At 52.8% G+C, this 19,158-nt stretch overlaps 1 protein-coding gene across 6 annotated transcripts in view; it reads left to right on the plus strand.

Annotated features, from left to right (window-relative positions):
• Positions 1 to 19,158, plus strand: part of DNAJB6 (DnaJ heat shock protein family (Hsp40) member B6) — a 64,885-nt gene that overhangs the window by 13,869 nt on the left and 31,858 nt on the right. For all 6 annotated transcript variants that reach the window (XM_039255860.1, XM_039255861.1, XM_039255864.1 and 3 more), the window contains 4 exons: positions 10,636 to 10,726; positions 13,064 to 13,173; positions 15,107 to 15,166; positions 16,057 to 16,167. In XM_039255860.1, the coding sequence (XP_039111791.1) occupies positions 10,662 to 10,726; positions 13,064 to 13,173; positions 15,107 to 15,166; positions 16,057 to 16,167 (346 nt within the window). In that variant the 5' untranslated portion in view covers positions 10,636 to 10,661. The remainder of the gene's footprint in view (positions 1 to 10,635; positions 10,727 to 13,063; positions 13,174 to 15,106; positions 15,167 to 16,056; positions 16,168 to 19,158) is intronic.

Genomic DNA, 19,158 nt, shown 5'->3' on the forward strand with positions numbered 1-19,158 from the left:
GGCAGAGAGGGGGAGACACAGAACTGGGGCAGCTCCAGGCTCCGAGCTGTCAGCACAGAGCCTGACATGGGGCTTGAACTCACAGACCTCGAGATCATGACCTGAGCCACTCAGGTGCCCCCCTTTTAAAGGCCGTTTTAAATATTCTGTTGGCACACATGGTATTTTCTTGAAAATAAAGAGACATACTTCATGCTTTAGGAAAATCGTGTTAAAGATTCGGTGTAGTTTATCTGTGAGTAGGGAAATAGTTTGTGTATAAAATAATGCTCATTCTATCTGCCTGCATATCGCCTCGTTAAGCAGCAGTTTACTTAAAGGTGTTTTCGAATTAGGTAATATATCTAAGTTTCTAGGCTGCCTTTTTTTTTTTCCTTAAGTTTATTTATTTTGACAGGGGGTAGGGGGGAAGGAATCCCAAGCAGCCTTTACACTGTCCGCACAGAGCCCAATGTGGGGCTTGAAGTTACAAACTGAGATCATAACCTGAGCCGAGATTAGGAGTCCAGTGGAGTCCAGTGCTCAATAGACTGAGCCACTCAAGTGCCCCCAATTTTTAAAAAATGTTTTTTAATTATCGGAACACCTGGGTGACTCAGTTAAGCGCCTGACCTCGGCTCAGGTCATCATCTCACAGTTGGTGAGTTCAAGCCCTGCCTGGGGCTCTGTGCTGACAGCTCGGAGCCTGGAGCTGCTTCCGATTCTGTGTCTCCTCTGTCTTCCTCCCCTCTGCCCATGCTCTGTCTCTCAAAAATGAATAAACGTTTAAAAAAATGGGTTTTAATTATTTATTTTGAGAGATCCTTCCTGAGGTGGTGAGGGGCAGAGACAGACAGGAGAGGGAAGCCCGGGCGGGCTCTGCAGGTAGTTCGGAGCCGGACTTGGGGCTCAGTTTCATGGACCATGGGTCACGGCCTGAGCTGGGACCAGGAGCTGGACACTTAATGGATTGAGACACCCAGGCACCCCTAAAGTCTTATTTAAAAAATTATACTTGAATTGTATCCTTTTTCTTGAGGCGCCCACCCCCTCCCCCCTAAAGTCTTGCCATCCTAACTCCTTGCCTCTCGCATGGGCCGTATGTTTCACAGTTTCGTCTGTGCTGTTAGTGTAGTTGGAGCTAATTTTCTGTCTGCACAGGGGGCTGCTGTCCAGGCCGTCGGGGGGGCGCGGAGCTTTTGCTTCGTTGTCTTCCTACTTGGCTTGTGTTGCCCGCGACTAACCTGTTTGTGTTTGTTTCCTAAACTTAGTGACTTATTCCCTAAGCTCTAGCATATGATTGTTATAAATAATAAATTCGATTAAATTCACTAAGAACTACATCATTGTTTTTATTGAGAGCAAATATGTTGATGGTAGAATTGGTGTCAAGGATTTGATCGGTTGCAGCGTGGGCCAGCGTTAGCAGGTGTGGCAGCAGGGCCGTCACACACTCGAGGTCTTAGCTGAGTGCATGTTGGTGATTGAACTCAGGTGTGTTTTCTAGGAGAGTTGTCCTAGCACTGATGGTCCAGGTTCAGAGGAGAAATGTCTCGTTGCCTTCCGTTGGTGACATCTGGAGCATCCCCGCATGATCGATGGGTACGGAATCCGGGTAGGAAGGGACCGCAGCCTTGGAGCTTGCCCAAGGCAGGGTCAGGGCAGTATTCCTGGGAACTGCCCAGAGAGGGAAGGCTGTGTTAGTTTAGAGACTGATGGATTCACAATGGTAAAGACCCTGCATGTTTGAAGGTACCTGTGTCGAAGAGAAGTTCCGCCTGCCCCTGCACTAGGGACCAGAGGGCGACAGCTCCCGGGCGGCCCGCTGTTCACCGTGAAGAACCCAGGAACTGTCCAAGATCAAGAGCTGCTGCCTGGATCTAGTTCAGGCAGAGGATGTTTGGACTGAACGCTTTCGGAGGCAAAGTGAAAAGCTCGTTACTTAAGACGGAGGTCCTTTTATTTAACAAGAACTTGCTCGTGCTGCTGGTCTAAGTCTTGTGCTTTGAGAAGCACCCAAATCTGTACTTTCGGACGGGTAATTTTCTGCTCCTGGCATTTCTTGTGCATTTGTTAGCAGGAAATCTTTACAAAGAATGTTGGCTCGTCAGCCGTTGGGTCACGAGTGTAGCTCGTGCAGGGGCAGGCGGCACAGTGCACGCTCGACTCCTGCTCGCCTGTGTGCTCGGCACGCGTGGCAGTCCTTTCCGGTGGCCCGTCACGGTCCCTCTGGTCCATGACTGCTCCATCACTTTTGTTCTGATGTCCTTTTGAACTGGCTCTACTTTCTCTTTTTGACTTAACATTTTTTTGTTTTTTAATTTGGAGTGATTTCAGATTTACCCTAGAGTTGTCAAGGCATTAATAGATGTTTCCCGTCTACCTTTGACCCAGCTTTCCTTAATAATCTAAGCACAGCACGTGTCCCACGACTGAGCGGCCGACGTTGGTACAGTGCTGTTCCCTAGACGCTTGCGTCCTGTCCAGCCAGTGTGCCACTAAACACCCCCGTCCTGCTGCACTCGCCAGGCTGGGCCCAGTGTCGTCATGTGGTTGCTCTCATCCTCGGTCACCTTCAAGATGGTACCGGGTCGTCTTCTTCCTCTTAGCCAGGCCGTAGCCTTGGCTGGCGTCCCTAGTTTCTTGCTCAACAGTGTGTCCTGGGCCCATCTTGTGCTTTCTGCCCCAGACTCGGCATTAGCCAGTGAAGTAAAATCTCACTCTGTCTGATCCTCAGTGCGGCTGACCGTGCCCGTGGTAGCTGGTTTTATCCGCCGCTGGACACCGTCTCATATGTGTTGTGACAGCACCTGCATGTTTATAGCTTACCTGGGCTGCGAGAGAAGAGGCTCCAGCAGCAGGAGGGGCTGGTGCCATTGAAGATCGCGAAACGTTGAAGGGTTTTGAGAGAACTGGCAGATGGGCCTGAAACGGCGGGTTACGTTGTGGGGGTGTAGGCCGTGTCATGGGGTGGCTAGCGTGTCGGTGAGGGTGAAATTTCCAGTCCACAGCCTGAGGGCATGAGGCGGGACATAATAGAGAAGGACCAGGAGTGGCATAGGGAGCATCCAGTGAAATTTGGGCCTGTTCTATTTGGGGCGTCTGTCACACGGCCAGGTAGCTGTGTCAGGCAGTCATCTGTCTGTTCGTGTCTGAAGTGCCAAACAGAGACCTCGGATTGGCGCTTACGTCGGGGAATCATCACTGCAGATCTGTGGTATTTGCGTACCAGGGGCCATGAAGCAGCAGGAGTGTAGCCTGAGAAGGGGTCCTGAACCCTGGCCTTGCCACCCTGTGTCCATGGGGCTCCTTTGGAGAGAAAACCAGAAGACAGATGGGACTGGAAAGGCCAGTGTGCCGAGGGCTTGGGAGCGCCCAACTGTGAGGCCTTTCTGGGGGGGGGCTGGTGCTGGTGGGGGAGCTGGAGGTGGGGGGTGGAGCTGGGCAGGGCGGGGGGAGGAGCAGAGGAAAGGGGAGGTGCCAACAGCCTGCTGCTGCAGGGGTGGTGGAGGGTGAGCTTTTTTGACTCCAGACAGTTGGTTTGGTTCAGTTCTTTTGACTTTTCTTCAAGGGGCAGTCCCCATTTAGAACAAGGGACAGACTGCCATCAGCCGCCGACGTGCGAGTGCGGCCGGTCATATGATGCTCGTGCGCTCTCTCGGTCCCAGTGACTGTCCTGGGGGCGTCTTGGGTGGTTAGGTCACCACGGCATTCACCGCCTGGCGAGTTTAAGCCACGTTCCTGCGTGTGCACCAGCTGCCTTGAGGATCCTGCCGCCACACTGCTGTCATCATTTGCACAGAAACAGGCACAGGAGTGCAAAGACCAGAGGCACTGGACGTGAGAATACAGGCTTTGAAGTGGTGTCGAGGCAGGGGCCACACCGGATGCGCTCTGGCCACGGGCGGTTCAGTGGTTAGGGAGTGGGTGTCTAGTCCTGAGAGCCTCATCTCGTTCCCACTGTACCGGGGAGTGCCTGGCCCGGCGCTGCTGGGCACCCCCAGCATGCAGAGAACCAGCGAGCAGGGACCAGTGTCCCACGCGCTTAGCCCTCTGAAGAGGTGCCCGCCCGGGTGCCCAGCTCTCTGCTCTTCTGGCAGCTCTTATGCTGGAGCCCGAGGTCAGCGTTTTACTTCCTGATGGAAGCTTGCTAAGCTTCTTGCTCTTGGGAGTTGATGCCCTCTCCTATAGCTAGTAATTCTGAGGCGGTTTGGCTGCTGTCACTGACTCAGTAGTGTGCACTGAATGCAGTAACTACCAGCGGGGAACTGGTTTTTAATGTTTGATTATTTGGAGAGAGAGAGAGAGAGAGAGAGAGAACCTGGCTTTGTAAGCGGGGGAGGGGCAGAGAGCAAGGGAGAGAGTTCCAAGCAGGCTCCAGTCTGAGCTGTCTGCGCAGGCCCCAGGCCCCTGAGATCATGACATGGCCCGGAGACTTACACAGTTAACCGACTGAGCCACCCAGGCACCCCAGGGAAACCTTTTGAAATTGGGCACTCACTCCCATATTGTGAAATTGAGTGCATTTCAAACAAATACCTTAATATTTTAAGTTGAACATATGGAGTGCGGAAAGCTGTATGGTGAACAACCATGTTCTTGTGGGTACACCCTCCAGTTACTATTGTCAGGGCTCATGGCAGGCTGCCCCCCCCCCCCCCCCCCCCCCCCCCCCCCCCCCCCGTGTACTCCTGCTTTCACATTGGAAAGGAGAGAGCCATCCACAGAGATTCCCTGTGCCTAAGGCAGCACCTGTGCAGCATCCAGACACCTCCTCTCCTCGTGTGCTGTTAGTAGTCTCCCCACTTTGTGTGCTCACACCCTCCCTGTCTCCATCCCTTGGAAGCTTCTTGATGCCTCACAGGGTCTTGGAATTTCCTGTAAGGGGTGTGGGTCCCCCTTGCATAGGCCTCGTACACTTGATTTTCTCCAGTTAAATCGCTGTGAGGTCAATGTGATTCTGAGTCGCCCTATCAGGACCAGAGGGCAGAGGAATTTCCCTGACTTCAGTAATATTTTTGTTAGGGGTCTGTAACGGCTGTTTGGATTTTAATGTTAGGTTGCAGGAATGGTCACCGTATAGTTTTCTCTTCCTGATTTGTAATTAGACAGATTCTGAAAAAAAGGGAAAAAAATTCTGAGAGGGGCGCCTGTGCGCTCAGTCTGGTGAGCATCCACTTCTTAATTTTGGCTCAGGTGGTGGTCTCCTGGTTCAGGCTCAGAGGACTGAGCCCTGAAAGCTGGGAACCAGCATGGGATTCTCTCTCTCCCTCTCCTGCCCCTCCCCCACTAGAGCTTTTTCCTTCTTTCTCAAAGTGAAAAAAACCCCATACCTTAAAAAAAATTGTGGGAGTGTATTTGAGAAAAATACATATTTTGGTATTCAGAATGGCAGGCGTTAGGTTCAAATGTCTGTTCTGAATTATTAAACTTTTAAAAACTTTTTTAAAGTTTATTTTGAGAGAGTGAGTGGGGGGGAGGGGCACAGAGAGAGGGAGAGAGAATCCCAAGCAGGGTCTGCACTGCATCTCACAATCTCAAGATTACAACCAGAGTAGATGTCAAGAGTGGGACACTCAACTGGCTGAGCACCCAGGCACCCTGACTTCTTAATCTCCTGATCTCTAGAGCTGTTACTGCTGCATTTGAGGTTTTGTACCGTCCTTTCTAAATATTTCTCTCATCACATGATCAAATTGATAATGATACTTAACCTAATATTTCTAGTTTCCTTTGACCCAAAGGCTTTTTTTAAAAAAAATGTTTATTTTGAGAGGGAGAGAGCTGGGGGAGGAGCAGAGAAAGAAGGAGACACAGAATCTGAAGCAGATTCCGTGTTCTGAGCTGTCAGCAGAGCCCGATGCGGGGCTCGAACCCACAAACTGTGAGATCATGACCTGAGCTGAAGTCAGATGCCTAAATGAGCCGCCCAGGTGCCCTGACCCAAGGGATTTCTTAACACAAGAGTTTTGTTCTCACAGTTGTTCCTTTCTGTGTTTAGTTTTGTGATACTGTTTCCCATTTTTGTTCCATTGTTTATGTAAGCATTTCAAAGCTTAAATTAAGCTTTGTTTGCCCAAGGGCACGTTAGGTGAGCATGGATTTTTTTTTTTTAATATAGATTTTACTTCCAAGGAATAGCTACACTAGACAGGACCCTGAGATCAAGACTTGCATACTCCAGCAACTGAGCCAGCCAGGCGCCCCCAGAACATGGGTTTTCTAATTGTTAGCTCCTGGGGTCTAGTTTATGTTAACTACAAGGAGTTTGATAAATGCCCGGATTTTAAAAGCTTAACCTTCTGTCTGGTTAACGATAGGACTGTGGATGTGTCTTTTTAAAAAATGTTTTTAGGGACGCCTGGGTGGCTCAGTGGGTTAAGCACTCAACTCTTGATCTCAGCTCAAGTCTTAATCTCAGGGTCATGAGTTCAAGCCCTGCGTTGGGCTCTGTGCTGGGCATGAAGTCTGCTTCAACAGCATGACAACGACGATGATGACAACGTGATTCTGAGTGTCTGGCTGGCTCAGTCGGTGGAGCAGGCACCTCTTGATCTGGGGGTAGGAGTTTGAGCCCTATGTTGGGGGTAGTGTTCACTTGAAAAAAATTTATTTATGAAAACAAAACGTAAATGATTTTTTTAACAGCTATAAAAACACATTTCTTAAAAGGGGAAAGGTTTTTTAATTTTTAAATTTTTATTATTTTTGGGAAAAGAGCAAGCGAGCATAGGAGGGGCTCAGAGAATGGGGAAGAACGCGAATCTCAAGCGGTATCTGTGCTGACAGAGTGCCCAGTGCAGGGCTTGAACTCATAAACCACAAGACCATGACCTGAGTGGAAATCAGGAGTTGGGCGCTCAAGCAGCTGAGCTTCTGTATGGCAGTAGGGTCACTCCTGTGTTAGCTAGCATTTTGTCACATCGTAGTCACCTTTTCTTCGGCAAGCACACTTGTGACCTCTGTCTTTCTGGCAGCTCTGAGGTCAGAACATGGTGTGGTGACTGAGCCCTGTTCCCGAATGTAATCCTTTGTGACTGCAGGTCTCTGCCTCTGGAGCAGCACGTCCCCGGGTCTACCTGTGCCTCGACCCCTGACCCTGGTGACCGCCATCCTTCTCTGCTCCTGCGAGCTCGGCTCTTGTAGGCCACATGCAGCGGGTCCCCTCCTGGGTGGTGGGTGGTCTTCTGGGTGACTTCCTCGGCCGTTTCCACCCAGTGCCTGCCCCCAGGTGACTCGTGCGGCTCTGCGCACCCCCCAGGTAACAGTGGGGCCTGCGTGGTGGCTGCTGAATGGACCGGGAGCCTTAGTGTGTGGCCACACGGTGACCCTGCCTGGAGGGCGCTCTGCTTTGTGAGCGAAGCCAGACAGAAACACCACCTGGCCTTCAGTGTGGGGCCTGAGGAAGCCAAGCCCAGTGGAGACCGTGCGGGCGTGGTCACTGGGCTTGGGGAGGGGGAGCGGGGTGCTGTGGCTGCCCGGGGGTTCAGACCTGCACGTTCGAGGAAGTTCTGTGCGGCGCAGTGACTGGTTAGCAGTAATGTGCCCGGTGCTGGCAGTTGGCTGAGCGTTAGCTAGTGCTGTCCCCTCAGAAGGTGCGGTGCCCTGCAGGGGGGTGGGTGTGCACGTTCGCTTGATGGACGTCCTGTCCAGTGTCTGCGCGTCTCAGAGTGCCCTGCTGTGCACCCTAAATAGCAGTTTGGCCACACTTAGGGCGCGCTGCAGAGAGCGAGCTGGCCGGGCTGGGGTGTTCTCCGTGCTGGGGCTGGGGCCCGGGGCCAGCACCTCCTGTGTCCTCTCGTCTCGGCCTGTGGACGCGCACGTGCACGCGCGTGTGTTACCTTCTCACTCCCTTTCCCTATCTGTACTTTTGGTAAGTTTCCTCAGGTCTGACTTCCACACCATGGACGCTTGAGCTCTTTTTTTTAATGTTTATTTTTGAGAGAGAGAGAGAGAGAGAGAGAGAGAGAGACAGCACGAGCTGGGGAGGGGCAGAGAGAGGGAGACACAGAATCGAAAGCAGGCTCCAGGCTCCGAGCTGTCAGCACAGAGCCTGATGCGAGGCTCGAACCCACGAACCATGAGATCATGACCTGAGCTGAAGTCAGGTGTTTAATCAACTGAGCCACCCAGGTGCTCCCCCTTGATCTTTCTTTAATCTGCTTTTAAATTTCTATGGCTTTGGTAATAACTTAATCATTTCCCAGAGCAGATTGCTCCCCATCCCTTGTTCATTATTGTGATTATTTCATGAATCCTTTTTTTATATGTTCCTTTTCAAGTTCTTATTTTAGACTTACTTTAAAAAATTTTTTTAAATGTTTATTTTTGAGACGAAGTATAAGCTGAAGAGGTGCCGGTGGGGGGGGGGTGGTGGTGTGCAGTGATGGAGGATCTGAAGCGGGCTGTATTGAGAGCAGTGAGCCAGATGGGGGGCTCGAACTCATAAACTGTGAGATGATGGCCTGAGATGCCAAGGAGCCCCCTTATTTCAGCTTCTTGGTGGTGTCCTGTCCCACTCCTCCTGTGCTTTCCTGTATTTAGAATTTGTCAGCCCCTGTTCAGCGGGGTTATGTTTTCTGCGGGGATCTTTGTGACTTAGGTTGTAGAGATACTTTTTCTGCAGGGAGCCTTTATTTGCTGCACCCTCCTGGGTGACATTGGGTAATTTTGAAGAGCGTGGAGCAAGCAGGATAAGGAGGGTAATGGGGTTCCGTTCTGCACCCCTGACTGGGCCCCCAGGACTCCCAGTGCTGGGGGGCTTCCCTCCTGTCTGCAGTCCGTTGGAGAGCTGCTCTTCCCTGCTTTGTCCTGATTACAGCCTTGAGAGCCACAGTGGTGGTGGGGGGTGTCCTTCGGTGCTTCCACTGGCTTCCTGTGCCTCAGAAGCAAGACCCATCCTGAAAATAGGCCTCCCCCCACCCCCATCCCCAGACCACCACTTGTGGTATGAGCTCCCTGCGTGTTTTTGGCACTTGAGCCTCTTCCTGGGAGCTCAGCCTTCTTCAGATGCCTTTGCTGGACTTATCTAACATTTCTAGGAATTTCAAGGTGATAGGTAGGGGGGTCTATTTCAGTCATCCTGTGGTATTTTTAAAAAGTGTTTTTAAGTATATTTATTTTGAGAGAGAGCGAGAGCAGGGGAGGGGCAGAGAGAGGGGGAGAGAATCCCAAGCAGGCTCTGCACTGTCAGCACAGAGCCCTTTGAAAGGCTCGAACTCCCAAATGGTGAACTCAGCTACCCAGGCGCCGCGTCCTGTGGTGTTGCTGAGCTATTTTCTGTGTTGAGCTCCTGGACTGGCAAAAAGGAGTTCTTGTGTGCTTCCTCCCGACCTTTATACATAGAGCTGCTTTGTGAGCGGCTTGGCGTGCGCGGGGCGCGCTGAGTCACGGGGTAACCCTAGACGTGCCCCACCACGGCTGCTCCCCTGTGGAAACAGCTGTGCAGGCGTCTTGTTTTGAGCAGTGGAGGAATTTCTCGGTGGGGCATCGTTCAGCCTGGCCGCCATCGTGCCTCCACGCTGTGGCCTCACGGCTGTGGCGGCCCACTCGCTTACGGTCACAATGTGTCTCTCTGAAGTCTGATGGTAGGGTTGCTGGGGGGGGGGGGGGGGGGGGGGGGGGGGGGGGGGAGGGGTGGGGATGCACAGAAAGCCCAGCTCCTGCTGTGGGTGGGGTAGCCTGACCCAGGGCCTTGCCGGACTGGGCCAAGTTCCTGTGTACCGCCCAGGGATAGGCCTGCAGTGCTCTTAGCCAATCAGAGTAAAAGAAGTAAATCCTTAAGATTGCCCATCTTAACGTTTTTAATGTTTATTTTTGAGAGAGAGGCAGAGCACAAGCAGGGAGGAACAGAGAGAGAGGAGTACAAGGCCTGACACAGGGCTCGAACCCACGAATTGGGAGGTTGTGACCTGAGCGGCAGCCGGCGCCCCAGATTTCACATCTGAAAGAGGCAGAATGCGTGTAGTTGGTCTGTGGCACCTGAGGCCAAGCTTTGTTAGCGATGGTAGAAGCAGAATGGATTCTCACTGTGCTGCCCTGTGAAGTGACAAAAATCACCGAAGCACATTTCTGCTGCTAGTTTCCCACTGAAGGCTTGGTCTGTGGGGAGACCTGGGTGGGAGTTTGATGCCTGAGGGTCAAGGTAGCAGTAGTAGCTCTGTCGTCAGGGACCTTTTATTTTCCTTTCCCAGCGACTTTGAGCGGGGATTTGTGCCTGCCTTAGCTCGGCCCCGGGGACAGCTACAGACTGTAGGAGGTGTCTCCCTGTGGTTCCCACTGTGCACCGGGCGGGGACAGCGTGTCCGTCCTGGGGGCTGTGCGGTCTTGCCCAACGCCTGGCACAGGCCCGCACCGAGTCACCGAAGGTCCCGGAGCGGGCCATCAGGAGAGCAGGATGCTCACCAGGGGCTGCCAGCTGCCGGTCAGGTGGGCACTGGGCGTCTGCCTCACAGTCACCGGCTGGTTTTTTTTAGTTTAGGCTATTATTAGGTTATTTCAGAGCTTTTATTTGATGTTGAGAAGGGTCTAGGGCATGGATCTTGGGATCTGCTCCCAGATGAGGGCCCCGCCCGCCAGGCTAGTGGTTAGTGCTCAGGTAAGGTGAGCTGCCCAACCGTGGCAGTCATGTCATTGACCATGGGTTTCTAATTGCAGGACTCGCTCCAACAGCCTGTTAAAACATGGTGGATTACTATGAAGTTCTAGGCGTGCAGAGGCACGCCTCGGCCGAGGATATTAAAAAGGCGTAAGTAACTGTATTTATGTGGTAATGAATCTGCGCACAGGTCCTCGGGCAGGGTAACTGTTTGTCTCCTGAGATGACGTTTCCCGGGTATGACAGTTGTTGAATGCCACTCTTTAATTTTACCTTCAGACAGCGCAGTTAAACTAACTATTGCTTTATCAGACTAGGCCCAGCATGTCACTTGGCATTGAGGGATGAGAAGGTCACTTGGTTTCCTCTGTTACTTTGCCTTGGGACAGTGGATTCTGTTGCTGCTTAAAGTAGATTAGACACTTACTTAGGATGCGAAATAACCCCAGACCGTTTTGACATTGACTTTGGAATGGAGTTGACTTGGCACTTGGCACTCAGAGAGTGCGGTGCAGTGACCTCCTCAGGGTAGTAGCTGTGCACCATCCCTTTTGCCAACCCCAGCCTGTGCCGTTAGAGCCAGGTGATTGGCGCACCCCTGCTGGCCTTCCTAGGCCTTCGTGACCAGGGCTGGCCTGTGGCAGGGGCAAGGTGGAGGCCACGGGTGGCACTCAAGGTGAACTGGGCCTTTTTCATTCATTTGACCTTAATGTGTCGCAAAAAAATTAGATTTTAGCACAGCTAGAGAGACTACAAACTGAGCCTGGAACTGTTTCAGTTTGTTACTGGAACCAGCGATTTTATTCATACACAGTCTACACTGCTAGACTTAGCAGGTCTGCGCATGGAAATTCACTGGTGTTTGAATAAAATCGCTCACGTAAAAAAGCTAAGCTTAGCCGCTTGGCTCCTATGATGGGCCTCCCCCAGGTCAGACGGCAGCCAAGAAACTTGAGTAGGAGGGCCCAGGAAGTGCCACTGAGCTGTGTCACCCACGGGGCTCCGCCCATCCGCTCCCAGCTCAGACAGCGGCAGCCAGTGAACTGCCCCCTTCCCGGGTAAGTGCAGTCTATGAGCAGTGTGGCCACCGTCCGATGGAAGCCATGCCTGCGCTGTTTGAGCCACAGACACAGTAGAGAGCGGACTGGGGTAGATGCTTCCGAGAGCAGGGCTGACGAGTGAGTGTCTTGGGGTAGCTTTGAGCATGAACTTAGAGCATGCTAGCATTCAGTGGAAGAAGATTTTCCCATTAAGTGTGAAGTTGGATCCTGACCTAGACTGGATGTAGCCTTACTTATTTTTGATGAGCAAGACTACGGCCTTGGCTGGGGCGTGTTCTTGGTCCATTTTGGGGACTCCAGGCTTTGATCTTGTCCAGTGGCCAGAGACAGTTTTGTTTGAGCGTGACCGTACATGGCTGTCCCCTCCCTCCCCATTTCTCCTGGGAAACCTGCAGTCTGACCTGTGTTTGTGTCACAGGCTGTGTCGTGTCCCCCCACCCCCACCATGATGGCCTCCTCCTTCCACGGCACTCGCTTACCCATGTGGAGCCAGACTTCAGTCTCAAGGCCAACATTTGATAGTCTTTACACTTTGTGTATTAGGCCTTGAATCTAAAGAAATGGAGAGTACTCTTTCAGAACACACACACGAAACACCCTGGAGTGTCTTCACACGTCTGTGTTCTCACGAGCACGCCTAGTGCAAAGTGACCGGCTTTCTCCTCCGCCCTTTACATGGTCTGTCACTTTGTTCCGAGGCGTGTAGTGCTCCAGGGCTTTGGGTCTGCTGCTACATGTTCAGGGCCGCAGCGAGAGAGGAATAAAGCACACTTTGAGTGTTCTGGAGCCCAGCGTTAACCACATTTTAGTTAAGTTCAAGCCAAGATTTTTGATTAAAATGCTGCAATTAAATTGAACCAGAGCAGTCTTATGTTAACAGCTTGCCAAGTGCTAGGACTCTCTGGTCCTTAGTCTGGTTTTAGATTTTGAGGAGCCCCTCCCCCCAATATGTGGTGCTTATGTTCAAGTAGAAGAGAGAATGTTTTTTCCTTGTGTTTGAAAAGCATGTAATTATTACTGTTAAATGGAACCTTCAGGGAATCTTGAATCCAGAATGGGGTGGCTCTGTGAGCGGGGCTGGCATCTGCCGTACCGACGTGCCCAGCGGGCGGCTCCTCCTGTCCGGGGGACAAGGCCGCCTCTTCCTCTGTTCTGTGCTGTCTCGGCAGCAGGACCAGTGTTCACACTGCACATGTTGGTCTTCAGACATCTTAGCATCCACGTAGCTCCGGAGGTCGGTTCGCGTCACCGCGGTCTGGAGTGAGAGCTTGTGTGCTTCATTCTTGGGGCAGGAAGGGCTTCCCACTGAGATTGATAGTAGTCTCGCGGGTTTATGGCTCTGAAGCCAGTTTCCACGTTACATACGTTTCACAGCCTTTGGGGTTTTGCTCATGAATGTGACCAGTGCCCTTTTAATCTTCCCAAGGTACCGGAAACTGGCACTCAAGTGGCATCCAGATAAAAACCCCGAGAATAAAGAAGAAGCAGAGAGAAAATTCAAACAGGTGGCCGAGGCGTATGAGGTGTTATCGGACGGTGAGCTAACCTGCCAGGGTTCGGGCTCTGCCGGGGGCTGGCGGGGTGTGAGTGTGGCCCGCCGAGGTGTGGGGTCCAAGGACAGGCGTGTCTTCCTTTTCTTGTGAAGCTTTGACTCCTGCTCCTGGCGGACACTCGATCCTGTTACCCATGCGTGCTGTGGAGCTTCTGGCAGCTTCTCTCAGGGTGGCTATTTTAAACAGTACTGACACTCTGGTCTGAGGGCTGACAGGACAGACTAGGGCGTAGGAATCCATCTGGGTCATCGCTGCTGGCGGCCCTGGCCACTCTCCTTTGGTGGCGCAGCGTCGCTCGTCTCCGTTGTTCTCCTGGAAAGCACCTGGCTGGTGCGGTCGCGCGCCGGTGACACCGCTTGGAAGGACTCTTCGTGTCAGGAGATGAGGAACTACGCCTCCAGCTGCCTTTCCCGCCCCGGGGCTTGGGCAGGGTACTGAGGAGCGGGGGCTTCTGAAAGTCAGATCCCCTGTGTCCTTAAAAGCTCTTATTTTTAAGGAAGTCCTAGATGTTTTATTTCATGAGTAACTTGTTACCAGAAGCCGTAAACAGTGATCATTGCAGTTGTTTTTAAATGTGGCGTTCAAGGTCCTAAGCGGATGGTTGGCTCTCTGAACCGGACGGGCCCCGGGCTGTGGAGCCAGTGCCCTTGTCGGGCAGCCACGGTGCCCCTGGCGCGTGCTCCCACACTCGGGGCTTCAGAAGAACCGTGACTGGACTCCGCTGCCTAATTTCAGCCAACTGATTTTGGTTTTAAACTGAACCCAACCTTGACATCTGTTTCTTCCCCTCTCCCCCTCTTTTGAGGGGGAGTATATTCTTCATGTTCTCGTATGCAGTCTCCAGCCTTTGCATGCATAGTTCCCATTCTTCCCCTCCGCCCCCGTGTTTATTTTTATTTATTTTGAGAGAGAGAGAGAGAGAGAGAGCGAGCGCGCCTGCATGAGCAGACGGGGGGGAGAGAGAAAACCCCAGAGATAGAGAGGCTTGATCCCACGACCCTGCAGTCACAGCCTGACTCCAAGAGTCGGATGCTCCACTAAGCCACCCGGGTGCCCCTCGGTCCCATTCTTCTTAGAACTTGGTGACCATCAACTGGCTTTAAGTGGTTGCTTGTACACTTGTTTTCCCCATAACCCAGTTTTTTCTTTTTAGTTTTATTTATTTGAGAGGGGGAGAGGGTGTGCGCACAGTGAGTGAGAGGCAGAGAGAGGAAGAGAGTGTGGCTCCTGGAGTGGGGCTCAGCTCACCCGGTGAGAAGCTTGAAATCAAAAACCACAATATTGTGGCCAGAGCTGAAGCTGGATGTTTAACTGACTGAGCCACCCAGATGCCCCCATAACGCCTGTTACTTTACCACACAGTTTTGGTAGAGCATGATATTTTGGGTAGAAAACATAGTGTATCAAAAGGAACTGCCTGTTTAAACAGGGCTGCGGTGTAGTTGTTTATTCTAGAAGGTAAGTAGAGGGGACAGGACAGTGGGACACCATCAAGCTTGGGCTGTTGCCCTTTCGAGGGCATGAATTAGGGCCGGCCCTCTCTCTGCCGCTGCTGCCTCTGTTTCCTGACCCCACAAGGCCCTGACCTATGTCTTTCTGTGCCACGGATCGGGCCTCCCAGCTGGACTTGGCCGGGGGAAGGTGCACTCGCAGAGTCGGAATGATTTTAGAACTGGGGGTGTGCTGCTCATGGACGCGTGAGCACTCGCTCTGTGCACGGTGGTGTGAGAAAATACCACTTTTTAAACTTCATACTACTAAGTTTTTGTACTTAGATTTTCCCTCTTCCCCCCGTTATTTAAAGTAATGGAGGCCTAACTCCTTAAAACTAATAGTGAAACCTTGAGAAGTCACTGGTTCCTCAGTTTACGACTTTATAAAGGCTTCGTCTGAACTCTCTCCTTTCTGATTCGTAGCTAAAAAACGAGACGTCTATGACAGATACGGCAAGGAAGGACTGAACGGTGGAGGCGGAGGTACGGAAACGTTGATTCTCATTCTCCTCTTGCTTCTCAGTGAGCAGAGGAGGCCGTCTGACAACAAAGGGTCTTTTGGGGACGAGCTGTGTTTCCGTAAACACAAACGGCCTGGAAGGCGGGCCGGCTTGTGGAGACGGACTGCGTGGAAGCCCGCACGCCCCGCTACAGAGGGTGTGTTGGGGACAGTGCTCTCTGTGGGTCCGGAGCCCGCGTGGCCTGCTGTAGCAGTTCGTGGGTTCTCAGGCCCACATCAGTACCCGGCATTTTGTCAGAGAGTTTAACAGCTCGTACCTGACGCAGCTGCTGTACTTCTAGACTTCCTGCCGGTGTCGGGGAGGCCTCACGGTGTGTGTGTGTGTGGGGGGGGGTCACACACGAGAGGTCCCCCAGGGTGTGTGTGTGTGTGACAGGAGAGGTCCCACGGGTGTGTGTGTGTGTGTGTGTGTGTGTGTGTGTGTGTGTGTGTGTGAGAGAGAGAGAGAGAGAGAGAGAAGAGGTCCCAGCAGTGACCTGCCCGCCGTCAGCATCACTGTGGGCAGCCACTTGGAGAACAGTGCTGCCGCAGAGCACGTGCCTCCCTTGGCGAGCGTGAACAATTGTGCTTGTGTGCGTGTTTTGCACAACGGCCCACACAGAAGATGAAGCCACATTTCCTCTGTACGGGTGGCAGTTGCAGACATGGGGAAGCGACCGCGAGGGCCACGGAGCCTCCGAGGGCCTGTCCCCGCCAGCCCCGGGTGGTCTCCCTTCAGGCACGGCTCTTGCCGCGAAGCGGGGCCCCAGGCAGAGGAGCCTTTGCCTTTTCCCTTTTGGGTCATGATTGAGGGCCGTCTGGAGACAGAGCTGTGCCTTCTCGCCTTCTCATCGAATGCCGTGTGCCATCGCAGGTGGAGTTCACTTCGACAATCCGTTTGAGTTTGGCTTCACATTCCGTAACCCGGATGAGGTCTTCAGGGAATTTTTTGGTGGACGGGACCCGTTTTCATTCGACTTCTTCGGTAAGTTCACTGTTGGGTGGGTGTGTCTGTGACGCAGCAGCGGGCTCCAGAACCCTCTCTCTCCTCCCTGGAAGGTGTTCCTGAACCAGTACGTGCACGTGGAAGCGATAAAGGTTTTCAGACTCCTTTTCTTCAGCTCTAGAGCCCGATTACCTTCCTTTCCCCTCGTTCACACGCAGCAGGGATGCGGGCGTGGGGGGCTTAGAGCTGCTTTCTGCTGTTGGGGACTTGCTTCTTCCTGAATCTGCCCTGAGTTCTGTGTGGAGACAGATCTTGTTCAGAAGCCCGTGGATCTGTCCACCCTGGTGTGTGTGCCTGTGACTGTGTAGCTCGAAGCCCGTGAGTGGGAAGGACGCCCCTAGGGTGAGGCGGTGCGGGTCCTCCTTCCTGGAGGGCTTTTTGCTGAAGGGGACGGCGCCGCAGGATGGACTTTGTTTCAGCTGTGCCGCTCAGCACCGAGTCTGATGCCGGGTTTTCCCGTGTGTCGCTGGTGCAGGCGGGGTGGGCAGTGGGCGCTCCGGAGCCACCCCGGGCACCCGGGCATGTGGGAGGCTGGAGCTCCCCACAGCGTGGCCCCAGCCACTTCTGCCTCAGCTCGCGGGGGTTGGGGGGGGTGGACGGACGACATAGGCTGGGTCTCTGCCCCTTGTTGCCTGGAGCCTGCGTGGAGCAGCAGCTGCGGCCCTCAGGAGGGAGACAAGAGCCTGGTGTCTCCAGGGAGCTGGGAAGAGAGCCTGCCCTTGCCCATCACAGGCCCGCAGAGAGTAACTCACCACCATGTCTGCCAGCGGATGGGCCTGCTAAACGGTTGGTCCTCCAGGTTATTTCAGAGGGGGGTTCGGAAGAGTTTTCCTACTGGCTACTGCGGTGTGGCCCGAGTTTAAGGCTGTAGCCTGTAGGGGGAGGTGGGGAGGGTAACCTGAAGGAGCGCATGCTCCGTTTGCATCCACGCACGTCATGCTGGCAGCTCACGGGGTATCCCGGGGTGCAGGTGGTCTTTCTGAGGCCTTGCTTTGATGTCGCTCGCATAAACAAGAGTATTGTCAGGGAGCCTCCCCGTTAATGAACGAGGTCTAATCTCATCTGTATCGTTTGTTAATTGGCTTTTGTGTGTGTAGGAATCTCACCGTGAGGGAAATACCGAGGAGTCCGTGATCTCTCCTGTGCTGAGAACACCTGTGTGTCTCCTTATAGCCTTTAGTGACCTTCAACTGTGTTGTTTCGGGGGCGCTAGGGCGGATTGGGAGAAATCCTATGTGTTGGTGGCCGAGCAAGAATCTCCTGCCACCGAGGGTTTCGGTCCCTCCGCGCGTCAGCTGGGGGGACAGCAGAGTAGGCTGACCTCTCTGCGCCAGAGGCCGGGCATCTGGAACATGCTTGACATCTTCCAGGAGCTGTTTTGGGGAAGAGTCTCTTAGTGATTGAATTGTTGCCAGATTTTGTCTTCATCAGGAAAAGTGTGTGCCGGGCCAGGCTTTCTCAAAGTGAGTTTGGGCAGTTCTTTCTAGAGCAAAGATGGTGTAGTGAGGATGATGAGATGTAAATGAGGAAGTAACATACAGCTTTTACCCAGTATAAGCTGTTTAACCTGACGTTCATGCCTTTAAACCGTGAGATGCGTGTATCTATAGAAACCTTAATATATGTGTGTATGTTCACCAAGATTGTGGACACAAGGCACATTTTGGCAGAAATTTCTTCTCTTGGACTCAGTCTTGTTTAAGAGATAACAGTCTTACTATGATTTTAGACTCTTGGGCCCTCTGTTTTAGATGCTGAGATGTTCACGGTGTATCGGTGGACGTCTCCCACACATTTTCCACGAGCAGTGCGGCAGTGATGCATCTCAATCTGTTCTTATAGGTGTTCTAGGGGACTTCCATTTTCAGGCTCTAAGGATTTGCACCCAGGAAAAGAGGCTTCTCCATGGCTACTACACGTACGAAGTAACAGTACAGCCCGCTGGCGGTATGTGTGGACTGGGTCTGAATGCGGGGCCAGGGTTCTGTGCAGCCGTGGCTCAGTTGACGACGTTAACCCAGCACCCACCCCCGGCTCACCCAGCTCTGTCGTGACGTCCGTCCGCAGTAGCACGTTATTTTTTAGTCTCGAGTTTTCACACGACTGTTTTTTCTTCTCCTTTTCTTTCCAAGAAAAGTAGTTCAGAATCAGACCTGTATGTATCATGCACGCGTCAGTGTGTCAAATTGCATGTCTGACAGGCTCCTTAAATGAATGGGGACAGAGCCTCAAAGACCCAGAGAGCCCATGAGAAGATTTGAGGAGTGAAGGGTATAGGACAGGCTGCAAGCAGTTCTGTATCCAAGGACCAGCCAGTGACGGTCGCCACACTGTGGTAGAGGCTGGGGCCTGGGGCCTGGCTGATGAAGTCTTTGTGACAGCAGCTGCCAGCCCCGCACCCCCACCCCTCCCTAGAGGGCCTCACTCTGAGATGCAGGGTAGCAGCCGCACCATCACAGGCAGCTGATTCTGGTTATGTCCTTCCCCAACCACTGAGCTCTTGTCCCAGTGTAAATTGGAAGTGATTGCGGGAAATTGAGTGACAGTGATCTGTTGGTTATTATTACAGGACACCATCACTCAGCATTCTGGGACAGACAGGTAATTACTGTTAGTGTTTCTTAGTCCTCAGAGCCCCGGCCCGAGTAGGTTTAGAGGAAACGTGGGTATAACTTGACATTGTGTGTACTTGCGTTCTCACGCTGGAAAGCTAGAGCCAGACTTTAAAACCTAAAACCGTTTCCAGAGAGCCCATTCAGTTCAGCATCTTTTTCCTTCATGATGGCGTCAATCTTGTAAGCCTTGTGAATGAAAAAACACTGTAGCAGCAGAGGAAGGAAATGGTCCGTCAGCCCCTTCAGCTCGGGGAGGGCAGGCTCGCCTTGTGGAGGGTGAGAGCTGAATAGAGGGCAGTGTTCTGGCCCCGGGGAGAGTGACGGCTGAGTGGAGGGCCGTGGATTGGCCCCGGGG

Source organism: Hyaena hyaena, unplaced genomic scaffold, assembly GCF_003009895.1.
Source record: "Hyaena hyaena isolate Hyena2069 unplaced genomic scaffold, ASM300989v1 scaffold_548, whole genome shotgun sequence".
Taxonomy (NCBI): domain Eukaryota; kingdom Metazoa; phylum Chordata; class Mammalia; order Carnivora; family Hyaenidae; genus Hyaena; species Hyaena hyaena.